The sequence below is a fragment of the Morone saxatilis genome, unplaced genomic scaffold (genome assembly GCF_004916995.1).
Source record: "Morone saxatilis isolate NCDOM2014 unplaced genomic scaffold, NCSU_SB_2.0 Contig5, whole genome shotgun sequence".
Classification (NCBI taxonomy): domain Eukaryota; kingdom Metazoa; phylum Chordata; class Actinopteri; family Moronidae; genus Morone; species Morone saxatilis.
In genome coordinates, this window is record NW_023340095.1 from 23,388,582 (window position 1) to 23,400,818 (window position 12,237).

Consider the following 12,237-nt stretch of genomic DNA (forward strand, 5'->3'; position numbering starts at 1 on the left):
AATATGTTTTGGTAAACAGCTAAAATAACAGAACTTGTGTCAGTGTCCAAATATATATGGACCTAACTGTATATTTCCTGTCTTTTAGGAGGAGGGTGTAGCCAGTGCAGCCCAGTTACACAAGAAGTCTGATCCAGGGGCGGAGCATATGCTCAGAACTGTCCTCAGAGAATTCTGTATGGACGCCAGGTATTTCACCAGTTGTGTCTCACTGCGACAATGGTGGGACAGATTGAACTGCATTGCTTTAAAAAAATCTAATGTGGAAGACAAATCATAAAATCTGCATAATTTTACTGTGAGGAAGTATATCATTGACTGAACTAAGAAGCTTAGAACCCAAATTTTCTTAAAATTCTTATTGGAAATAAGAATAGTTGAGTTTTTGCACTAAATTCTACACACTGGCCCTTTAAAATAGTATAGTATAGTTGGAATATATTATTATATATTTCTATTCCCAATGTCAATTCTACCCTTTTTAAGTAGATGTGTCAGTTTCAATACTATATCAATACTGACGACAAAAACACCTGACTAGCTAATAATTATGAGTTTTGCATGCCACCACATTCCACCTCCCCACTTGCAACACGGCATGACATCATATATGATGTGACATTTGATCGTAAATCCACTGCTGATCGTGTATGTTAGTGTCTTTTTGTTTTTTTCCCATTTTGGAATTCACTATTCTCTGCTCACCCTGTCTCTGCTAAAGTCTGATTCACAGTGAAGGGTTTTGACAGCTTGTCAAATATGTAACTACAAGTCGGGATTACGTCAGTACTGTATGGAGACTGCAAGAACTGTGATTGGTCAGCTTGGTCTGCAACATTAATCATTAAACAGGAAGAAAAAGCTCAGTAATCCTTTCCTTAACACACATCTTGCAAAGCTGTCTCCACCGCAAAGCTTTTACCTGCTACAATCATACAGTGAACGACAGAATGAAAACAGTTACTGTACATACATACATACATACATGATTAAACCATGATACAGCCTGATAATGTACGATACACCGATTTAATGTTCCACTAGTGCCCATGGCTGAAATCTGATGCAGCGTACACTATGACGCACAACTATAATTCCACTATAACTCTGCTGTTGTCCGGGAGAGGGTGTAGACAGACATGATACATGGTGTCACCAGCTGCTAATGTGTCATTTGGACAGTAGTAAAAAAAAAAGTACAGAAGCTGAGAACAGCTGTGTTTGCAATAATTTTTTTAATTCCTTTATTTCGAGATCACAAATGACTTAATTGATTTCCATGAAATGAGACATGTATTTTCTGCAGGAGTTTCATAGCAGAAGCAGAGGCCAAGTTGAAGGCGGAGCTAAAGTCGAGCTACCTGACACAGCTGGACAAGAAACGCCTCACCATGTGTAAACAGGAACTGGTGGGAAAACCTGAGATACACACAAACACACACACACACACTCAGAATCATGTTTCTCTGTTGTAAAAATGCTGCTGTACCTGTTACATAAAAAACAGTTCATCAAGTTTTATTTGTCAGTTTCAGTTTTACAATGCAGTGGATTTATGAATGCGTTAATAATTTGAGCATTTGCACCAAAGATGTGCAGGGATAATGTCTCACAACAATGTGTGTGTGTGTGTGTGTGTTGCAGGAGGGTATGATAGGGGAGGCCCAGTCCTTGGGAGAGAGGAAGAGAAAAGCTGGTGGTGTGAAAGAAATGCTGCAGGACGCCACAAAACTCACACACAAACTACGCTTTCTTGTGCAGGAGGTACGGGACTCACCGTGTGTGTGTGTGTGTGTGTGTGTGTGTTTTACGCACATCCTGTCAATTTGTGTGTAAACACATCACTTTTGTCTGTATTTACTTTGAACATATACTTTTCTCTACACACTGCAGCCCCAGCACACAGTGCCTGACATGTTTGTGTGGTTGCTCAGCAACAACAAGCGCGTTGCGTACGCTCGGGTCCGAACCAGAGACCTGCTGTACTCCAGCAGCCAGGAGGCCAGAGGAATCCACTGTGGAAAGATAATGACACTGTTTCTAAAGGTAAACACACAGAACTTCACACTGAGTTGTTCAATGTAGGAAGGCTGTCAGAAATACACACTATTATACATATGTGTGTGTTTGTGTGCAGCCTCCAGGGAAGCGCGTTGTAGGCTTGTCAGTACAGGCGAAGCTGGATGTGTTTCTGTGGTACGGAACCTGTTCAGACTCCAACCACATGCTGGATGACCTACCTGCAGGATTCAGCCCGGCCACAGGGGGCGCTGACGCCAACAGCCCTCCAGCATACCTGGTCAGCACTGGTAAGAGAGACATTATTACAATCCCTCCATTTCTGTGGTTATTTTAGGGATTTTGGCATTCAAATTCAAACAGCAAATGACGGTACTTAACTGCTTTTAGTTTCTTTCTGACCACTAACCAGTTGGGTTAGGGTTGTACTTTTGTGATGTGGGCAGGCTGATGCTTTAAAGTAAACTACTATGTTATGTCCTCTGTGTGTATGTGTGTGTGTGTGTGTGTGTGTGTGTGTGTGTGTGTGTCTGTCTGTCTGTCTCCAGAGCAGCATCAGTTCCAGTTGAGGTGCCACATGTATCAGGCTCGTGGTCTGATTGCTGCAGACAACACCGGCCTGTCTGACCCTTTTGCTCGGGTCACCTTTATGTCACACAGCCAAACCACAAATGTAAGTGTGTGTTCTGCCAAGACATCAATAAAGTTTCTCTGGGATACTGGTCGTCTAGTTACCTGGGCCAGACTGCAGTTTGTGGCTTTCATTTGGGGCTGTCCCTGAATACAGACTAGTCTTCAAACGTTTGTGATATTAATTTAGTCATTAAAACAGCTGATGATAAATAAGTGGTAAAAGCAGTAATGATTATGAATGTGTCCAGCCAGGGTTGAACACAAGTCTCACGAGATAAATAACTTCCAAATTCACAAAAACGTAACGTTAACAGTTACAAATCAACTCAATACAAAATCACTCCTCACACATGCCTCTCCTATCCCTGCCTAAATCCACCGTGTATTCGTTGTCCCCGGAGTCATAGTCCTGGTCTGAGCCACTGTAAATTGCCTGGCTGTTTTTTGAGATAGGACTTGATTGGTAGCTAGGTAATAGTCTCGTTAGCAGTGTAATTGTGTGATTTGCTTATTTGTGTGTCAGGTGATCAGTCAGACTCTCAGTCCGACGTGGAATCAGTGTTTGCCGATGAGCCGCGTGCTGCTGAGCGGAGATCTGCAGCACATCCAGCAGGAGCCGCCACGCATTATCATCGAGTTGTACGACGACGACGCACTGGTAACACAATGTAGACAGACAGACGAATGAATTCAAGTAATGTAAAGAATTTAATTTGTGACCTCCTCTCTCTGACGTCACACTGTCCCCCCACCGTGCGCAGAGTAAGGCGGAGTATCTGGGAGCCACAGTGGCTGTGCCTGAGGTTCGCTTGTCCTCTGACCCATACATGCCTCCAACGCTGCAGTACAGCCCGCTGCACTGCGGCAGCCAGCCAGGAGGAGACCTGCTGGCTGCATTTGAACTGCTGCAGGTCGGTCGCAGTCATTTCAATAACCATCAACCAATCACTTTCCAGCATAATGATTCAGGATGTAGAGTGATTCACTGTGATGAATATATGTGTAGATCCCACAGTCCGGAGATCAGAGTCTGCCGGCGTTAGAGGAACAGGAAGGAGGCATCTACACGGTTCCTGCCAACATCAGACCAGTTCTCAGCACCTACAGGCTGGAGGTTTGGCTGCCTGTGTGTGTGTGTGTGTGTGTGTGTGTTAGGACATTACTTAGGCTTTTTAAAAAAATGACGTGTGACCCTGTTTTTAAAGATCTTTTCTGGGATCAAGGGTTGTTTCATCTGGTAACTACGGCAGCATCTATTATTAAAAGACACAAACTTGTATGTTCCACCGACATTTTAGGAAAACAATGTTCCTCTTGAGCTGACAGGTTAGAGGTACAAAGTTTTACCCCAACAGCACCGTCATGAAATAGGAAGGGTAATAATTTATTTTTGTTTCAGCATAACTAACAAAAAACGAACACTTTTGGTCCGCTAATCCACTTTCGTATGTGTGTGTCTCTCCACCAGGTGTTATTCTGGGGTCTGAGGGAACTGAAGAAGGTTCAGTTCCTGTCTGTTGATCGCCCACAGGTACACACACACACACCACTCACGTGAACAAGCTGTGTCAGATTTTAGGTATCTGCTTCCTGACCGTCCATATTTTAAGATGTAACCAAATGGAACACTGTGGCTACTGAATGAGCATTTCATCTGGGCCTCACTGCAGATTGAGGTGAAGCGAATTGGTTTAATGACCAAACTCCCCTCTCCCCTTTTACCATAATTTGAGGGACGTCTGTATTTTATTATGCCAGCGACAGCGGTGGCATTATGTTTTCAGGTTGCCTGTGCCATTCTTGTGAATGCGATATTGCAGCAATGCCTTGAGGGATTTTCTTCAAATTTGGCACAAACGCCCACTCAGACTCCCAGATGAACTGATTAAAATTTGGTGTTCACCTCACAAAACATGTTTTTGGCCATAACTCAAAAATTCATACGCTAATTATGACAAGATTTCACACAAATCTCTGATACTATGTTGAATTCAGCAACCCTTGCAATTTGGCACTCAAGTCAGGGTATATGTTGATCCTCTGGTTGTGGCAGTGGAGTTCCCCCTCATCTCACTAATGAGGCACTGGTTCTAGTGTAACAAGCACTTACATCTTCTGAATCAGCTTTTTATTGTGACGTTTAAGCAGTTTCTAGTCTTTCTCCAGTTTGGCCAGGCAGATCTCTGTTCTATTGGCTGATTTCTCCAACTCCCACTACATGCACTGCATGCCACTGGAAGTCAACCCAACAGTGGTCGTGCCTACTGTTCTCATAAACGTGATATCTCAGGAAAGCTTTGAGGGAATTTCCTAAAACTTGGCACAAACATCCATGGACTAAAGGATGAATTAGAACTGATTAGAACTTTGTGGTCAAAGGTTAAGGTTACTGTTTTCGGCCATAGCTCAAGCGTTCATACACTAATTATGATGTGAAAATTATAATAAAAAAAAAACAGATGATCATGAAATTAAATAACAAACCTCTTCTCTCTTTCTCTAGGTGTTTATAGAGTGTGCAGGTAAAACATTGCGTTCCTCCGTCATTCAGAAGTACAAGTCCAACCCAAACTTCACTACACTGGTTGATGCCATAGAGCTGGTAAGACCAATACGGCACTTATAGTGTATATACACTATATGGCCAAATGTATCTGTCCAACCCTGTCTGATATTCGACAATACAACTTTGTGGCAGCAGTTTAGGGGAGGTAATTTTATATTTCAAGGTCCATAAAGAAATGTTTTTCCAGTTTGGTATGGAAGAACTTGGCTGGCCTCTGACCTCAATCCCATCCAAAACCTTTGGGATGAACTGGAACTATGAGCCAGACCTGGTCACCTCACTTCAGTGTTGGAGTTCACAACTTATGGCTGAATGGGAGCAAATCCCTGTAGCCAGCTTCCACAATCTGATGCTGAGCAGATTAATATTCATGGTTTGGAATGAGATGATCAAAGAGTAAGGTTCAGGTGTCCACATACTTTGGGCCATATAGTGTACTATGTAACCCCAGGGTCCCTGAATTGGATCTGCCCGGGCAATCAGTATATTTATTGAATAATTAATGAAATACATTTTTGTAACATAAAAGTTATCCTCTACTGTCCTGTAGGAGTTACCAGAGAACGAACATCTCCATCCTCCTCTCAGTATCACTGTGGTCGATTGGCGGGCCTTCGGGCGCAGCACATTGGTTGGAAACCACATTATCAACAACCTGAAGGCCTTTAACTACATTCCACCTCCACCCCTGCCTGCTCCCATACAGATACACAAACCTCCCCAGGTTACCTATGAATCTGTCCCGATACCAGAGCCACAGAGCACTGAGGGTAATGAATGTGTGTGTGGCCAACACATAATCATTATTGAATATTCCTGTCAGAATAATTATGATGATGATGATAACACAGGATACAGTTAGGACTGATTAATCCTCCAGTCCAGTAGACTTGGGCTCGCTTGATCTTGTTCTTGTTCCATTGGAGGATTTATGTTTGTCTCTCATCCAATAGGACTGCCCCCAGCTGGGGAGACCAGTTCAACTGTAGCACTAACAAATCAGGATTTCCTGGTCACTGTGGAGGATGAAGCCCCACCTCCGGCCCCACCCACCCCTAAGCAAGAACCCAGGACAAAAAGGGTGAAAGTTTATGCATTTATGACTAAACTAGGTTCTAATGGATCCCATGTAGCCATCTCTAAATATTATTTGCATGTATATGTGCATATTTTAAATCCAGGACAGCAGGGCAAAGAGCACTCATCGTTCCACCAAGCGGAGGAAGCGGACCATCGCTGACGAATCAGCAGAGTCTGTCATCGACTGGTGGTCCAAATACTACGCATCTGTAGAGAAGCAGGTAGCTGTGATTGTTGAGTTTTATTGCCAAAGATCAAAAAATATTTTTCAAAATAAAACATGAACATGTTTCTGTGTTCCAGGCCAAAGAGAAGGACGGCTCTCCATTCCCCCACGTCTTTGAAAAAAGTAAGAACTCCTCTCAGGTGACATTATTGTCAGTCGTGTTGAAGGTGCTCTGTGAACGGTTGGTTTTGTTGAATTCAATGTCAAAGGTCCATATTAGTGGACTGGTTCAATGCACACTGCTTTGTTTGGCTACAAAAGTGAAAAAGCCAGAAACCCAGGGGCATGTCCAAAGGGGTGCAATGGCCACCGCTGAAATCTGATTGGCCAGTGTTACCCCATTATCCTTCTCTCTTCCACAGGAAAATTTTGGCGATGGAAAAACTAGCACGGCCATTTTCAAAGGAATCCTTTGACCTCAAGATATCTGAATAAGAATGGGTTCCACGGGTACCCACGAGTGTCCACTTTATGCTAATCATATTCAGTTTGGAGCAAAAACCATTCAGTTTTTTGCACGTGGGATAAATGTTTTTGCCTAGTGTATTTAAATATTTCTGGATACTAGGTTCCCTTGTTTCTGCTGCCCCCAAGTGGCCCAGAAATTGCAGGTTTAAAGTGTATTCAACTAATACTAGTAAATGAACCACCACAAAAGGAAGTATAGTTTGCCAACCAAGTGGGTGAATTAGAAGAGATCTAGCCCTATTTCTATTGTTCAAGCATTTCAGCACATTCTCACCAGTAATTGTTATCAATGAAATCTTTGCAAAAAACAGTTTATATGCATGTTACTTACTCACCACTGACATCATCAATTTAGGTCTGTTAAATAAATAAATAAATATTGCGAGTAAATTGGTCTTCGAAAGGGTTATCCCATTATTTTTCCCTTACCCACACACACATTGTGCATTGCAGCTTTGACGTACCAGAGCTTGCTCAGCGTTGGAATAGACTCCTTGGGTAAGGACAAAGACAAAGAGTGTCATTCAGGGACAGCATTTTTAAGCCATTTTTGGCCCCTCTGACTTCTGGGAGGAAATCTTTTGCTTGGTAACTTGTTTACTGACAACTGGAAGCTCTGGGAACTGAGTGTATCTTACTGTTTTCTGTGGTACAGCACATAGGCAACTCTGTTGTTAAGCTAGTTTAGGTGTTGATGTTCTGGATGTGTGGTTCTGTCGCTGCATGATCTGCCCTGCAGCTGCCACTATTACCCTCAGCTTCTGCTTTTTTGCATACTTTAAGCAGTGGTAATCTATGATTTTAAGAATGAGTATGGTATTCTTTGGCATTACAATGGAAACAAATTGATGATCCTCATTCCCAGGTCGTAAAAATACTTACACTTTGGGTTGGTGGCTTGAAACTTTGGGACCCAAAGTGTTAATTTTTCACAATCTGGGAGCTCTAATCACTGTCAGAATGCAAATACATGTTTTTGCTTTTTTCACTACACACCCGCAGTTTTGTGTCAGTGTGTACCACTGATCACATGTCTTGTTTGTTTCATCAGTCAGCACTTCAGATGGAGACAAGAAGAAAAAACAAAAAGGAAAAGGAACCGTGGAGCCAAGCGTTGGTCTACCTACTAAATTAGCCACACTCAAGGTACGCAGTTCACAAACACTGCAAATCCAATAAGACAGGCAGACACAGCTAACACCAGTGATGGACTACAGCAAAGACAAGTTCCTTAATGGCACTGTTGGTAACACAGCGTGTCAGATTGTGCTTGGTTGACCATCCTTTTGGTTTTGTTGCATCTGTTAGGATGGGACAACATATATTGCCACCATAGCACCTTCATCAAGAAGGATATACATATTTTTTATTATACCAACATGTAGAATTTCATGTGGGTAAATATATATATATATATATTTTAAATCAGCTTCCTCTGGCTCCTCCTACTGCTCCTAATGGTTCACAGATTCACAGATAATCTGTCTCATGTACTACTGTCAGGATATAGTGAAAGTTTCACAGCAATATTAACAAAAAGTTATTTTTAAAAAAGTTACCTACTGCAGCTTTAAAGGGCAATCATTTTTTAACGAACCCTGTATGTTATTAAAACTCACACCGCATTTAGTGAATCTGTTAACTGTCCAGAGATCTGGAGTGTGTGATTCTCCATCCTGCATGAATTGTTTATTCACACTGTCTTCAATCTCTCTACAGCTGTACAACAAGGAGCTGGAGGCAGAGTTTGGGCTTTTTGACGATTGGGTGAACACATATGAGCTGTTCAGAGGGAAAGCCAATGAGGAAGAGGGGGCGACTGAGGAGAGATTTGTTGGAAAATTTAAGGTGAGACGATTAGGTTGAATGTCCTCTATGGGTGCTACCTTGGGAACCACTGACTATATTTTAACTATTGACCTAATCCACTATGGGCATATTCTTCTCTGCAGGGGAGATTCTGCCTGTATAAACTGAGTGAGGACGAGGAAGAGGACTGGGACCAAGGCACTGACGCCGGGTACTTCAGAGTCAGCAGAGGAATCCCTCCCAACGGCCCGGTCCAAGTTCTCATACGGGTTTACATTATCTCTGTGCGTTCTCATTTTTTAACCTCCTTAGGCTATCACCACAAAGCAATCAATGCCACACCCACACCGTGCAGGCAAGCCACAGCCAGCCAGCCAACCCCAGTTAGCCGCTCCTGCCTGGAATTGCTCTTAGCTATAAGAAAGCAATCAATGGCATTGTACTGTACATCATTTATTAACCTGCAAACGACAAGCATTTAATTTACCAGCCCCAGGAGTATGGATGAATTAGCTGACATCCACTCAGGCAGTGTTTTGTGACGTTAACAAGCTAGCAAATCGTCCTCATACGCAAGCAAGCTAATGTTAGCCAGCTAAAACCACATTATCACAATATTTTCCACAAGCTTTACATTATTGTGAGCTTTGATTTCGGACTCTGTGTTTGTAGACTCGATTTATAAGCTCACGTTGGCCAGTGGTGCACACTGTTGGGAGACACAGAGAGAAGGCACTCGAGAGCGTGCATAAAAAAAGCGTTAGAACCCGTTCACCCATTGGCAAATACATAAAAATAATATGTACATGCTTAGGAAACACAGGGAGACTGCGATGGATTTCCCACACAAGGTTGAACCCTCTTCACTAGTATGAGACTAAAGTACCGGTATACCATGGTGTTATATTATGTAATGTTCTCTTCTGTCTGCCTAGGCATCTAACCTGCACCCAGCTGACCCGGATGGGAAGGCGGACCCGTACATTGTTCTACGGATTGGCAAGAACGAAATCAAAGACAGAGACAACTACATCCCTAAACAGCTGAATCCTGTGTTTGGGAGGTACATGACTGGCTCACTACAACTTCCCTGCAAGTTTTAAACCTGACACAGAACCTTTCAAGCTGTTTCTCCTGCATTCCTTCTTCCAGATCTTTTGAGATGCAGGCGACATTTCCTCAGGGGTCTGTGCTGTCCGTACTGATCTATGACTATGACTTGGTGGGAGGGGACGACCTGATAGGAGAGACTCGAATAGACCTGGAGAACCGGTTCTACAGCCGACACAGAGCCACCTGTGGAATCCCTAGGGAGTACAGCCTGTAAGTCAGCTCCTTGTGTTTGTAAACCAGTGGGGAGAAGTTAAGTTTGAGTTATTTTCCTGCCTTGTTCATCTAGTTAAATAGATCTTTTTCACAGCAGACATTTTGACGTACAATAGTAGGTAAACACAGGTGTTACCAATGATACTAATAAGGGTTCCATTTCATTCAGGTCAAACAGAGTTGGGGGGTGCTATTGGCTCCTGTTTCATGTCAAAATGGCTGCTGTGAAAAAGGTCTATTATCCATCCTGCTGGTTTGACTTAACTCTTACTTTATACCTACTTCATCTCTGTGCTCTTATTAGGTGATTTGGAGAACTCTTTCTAAAGCTTTCATTAAAACTCATTTCTATCATAATCATACGAAAACAAGTTACTGTGCCCCCTCTGCACCTGTCTGTCTGATAGTGATGGTTATAATGCGTGGAGAGACTGCCTGAAGCCATCAGAGCTGCTGTGTAAGCTGTGCAGAGAGAACGGTCTGGACGATCCTCATTTCAGACCAGGACGCATCACCGTGGCTGAAAAAGTTTTCACCGGCAAGACGCTGTTCATGCATGAAGGTGAAGACTGGAAACATACTGGCACATTGCTCAGATTTTAAAGATCATCTGATGATCATCTTGTGGTGTGTGTGGGCAACTTTAATGATCGTTATGTGTGCCAATGTCTCAGACCAGCCGGTGGAGTCCTATGAGCACCTGTCTCTGAAGATCCTGCACCGCTGGGCGGAGATCCCCGCTGTGGGATGCAAGCTGGTGCAAGAGCACATTGAGACCAGAACTCTGTTCAACAAGGATCGGCCCGGCATGGACCAGGTATACGTTTTAACATTATCTTACAAAGTGCTTCCTCTGAATGAAACGTGATAAAGTATTTTTGTAAGCTGCCTTCAAAAGGTTTCAAACTTCAAAACTCTTCCCCCCTTCCCTCTGCAGCTGAGGAAGCATCATTTCAGCACTAAGACAAGGGACCATTCTTGATTCTTCTGCTGTGTGTGTCTGTCTGTGTAGGGTCAGGTCCAGATGTGGGTTGACATGTTTCCCATGGACTTGCCTCATCCGGGACCTTCAGTGGATATTTCACCTCGAAAACCGAAAGGGTGAGAGCTGTCTCTTTCAGCATCTGAAGACAGAACCTGCTGGCCAATCTTTAAAGCAGCATTATGTAAGATTTGGGGTTTGTTGGGATTTGGCACCCCCCCAGCTGCAATACCACTGTGGTAAATATGGACAACTGTGTGTTTGTTGTGATAACATTACTATTGATCAAACTTTGCCAACACCGCCAAACCCCGCCATTCCCCCGTCCGAGATCTGACAACCTCCTCCTCCCAGCGATCCAAATCTCCTGTGCTACCAGTGTAAACACCAACACTTCCCCAGAATCACTGAATGAGAAAACCATTCAGTGACATAGTTGGTGGCATGTGACTACTGCCGTAAAGCATTACACACTTGTTATGACCCGGAGCCAAAAGTTACACAGTGCAAGAACAGGCGTACGGGGGGCAGAGTGGGAATGACTGAGGCACCATTCGCCCTGTTACAACGCAGTGTAGCATCAAAATGATAGTTGAGCTGCTATTTTAAGGTAGAAAAGTTACATAGTGTTTTTTTAAAGTCTTCATAGACCAATATTTGTTTTTGAAAAAGGGCAACTAACAACCCCAACGTGTGTGTTCAGGTACGAGCTGCGTATCATCATCTGGAACACAGAAGATGTGATTCTGGAGGACAGCAACTTCCTGACGGGTCAACAGTCCAGTGATATCTACATCAAGGGGTGACTATGAGCTCTTTGTCAACTCAAGACTCGGGATTTACTTTTAGTTTGCTGTTCCCAAACAGAAAACTATATATATATACACCTTCTTTTTCCTCCCTTCAATATCCAGGCTGTTTTTCTAGAGACATTTCTATGTAAACGCTGCTACTGTCCGTCTTTCTCTGTAGCTGGCTGAAAGGTTTAGAGGACGACCGACAGGAGACAGACGTCCACTACAACTCTCTGACTGGAGAAGGAAACTTCAACTGGCGCTTTGTGTTCCCCTTCAGTTACCTGCCTGCTGAGAAAGTACTGACACACTGACACACAGACAGACAGACACA

At 43.3% G+C, this 12,237-nt stretch overlaps 1 protein-coding gene across 1 annotated transcript in view; it reads left to right on the forward strand.

The window, feature by feature from the left end:
* The window catches only part of fer1l6 (fer-1 like family member 6), a gene marked incomplete at its 5' end in the record, with an annotated part of 23,909 nt that overhangs the window by 8,778 nt on the left and 2,894 nt on the right, over positions 1 to 12,237 (forward strand). The window contains 26 exon segments of the mRNA XM_035677205.1: positions 89 to 189; positions 1,307 to 1,409; positions 1,645 to 1,764; positions 1,894 to 2,046; positions 2,138 to 2,309; positions 2,568 to 2,692; positions 3,176 to 3,310; positions 3,414 to 3,563; positions 3,659 to 3,766; positions 4,121 to 4,183; positions 5,156 to 5,254; positions 5,769 to 5,988; positions 6,172 to 6,299; positions 6,400 to 6,519; positions 6,602 to 6,647; positions 7,446 to 7,490; positions 8,044 to 8,138; positions 8,712 to 8,840; positions 8,945 to 9,085; positions 9,737 to 9,864; positions 9,954 to 10,124; positions 10,535 to 10,689; positions 10,802 to 10,944; positions 11,140 to 11,228; positions 11,813 to 11,911; positions 12,082 to 12,202. Coding sequence (XP_035533098.1) covers positions 89 to 189; positions 1,307 to 1,409; positions 1,645 to 1,764; positions 1,894 to 2,046; positions 2,138 to 2,309; positions 2,568 to 2,692; positions 3,176 to 3,310; positions 3,414 to 3,563; positions 3,659 to 3,766; positions 4,121 to 4,183; positions 5,156 to 5,254; positions 5,769 to 5,988; positions 6,172 to 6,299; positions 6,400 to 6,519; positions 6,602 to 6,647; positions 7,446 to 7,490; positions 8,044 to 8,138; positions 8,712 to 8,840; positions 8,945 to 9,085; positions 9,737 to 9,864; positions 9,954 to 10,124; positions 10,535 to 10,689; positions 10,802 to 10,944; positions 11,140 to 11,228; positions 11,813 to 11,911; positions 12,082 to 12,202 — 3,159 coding nt within the window.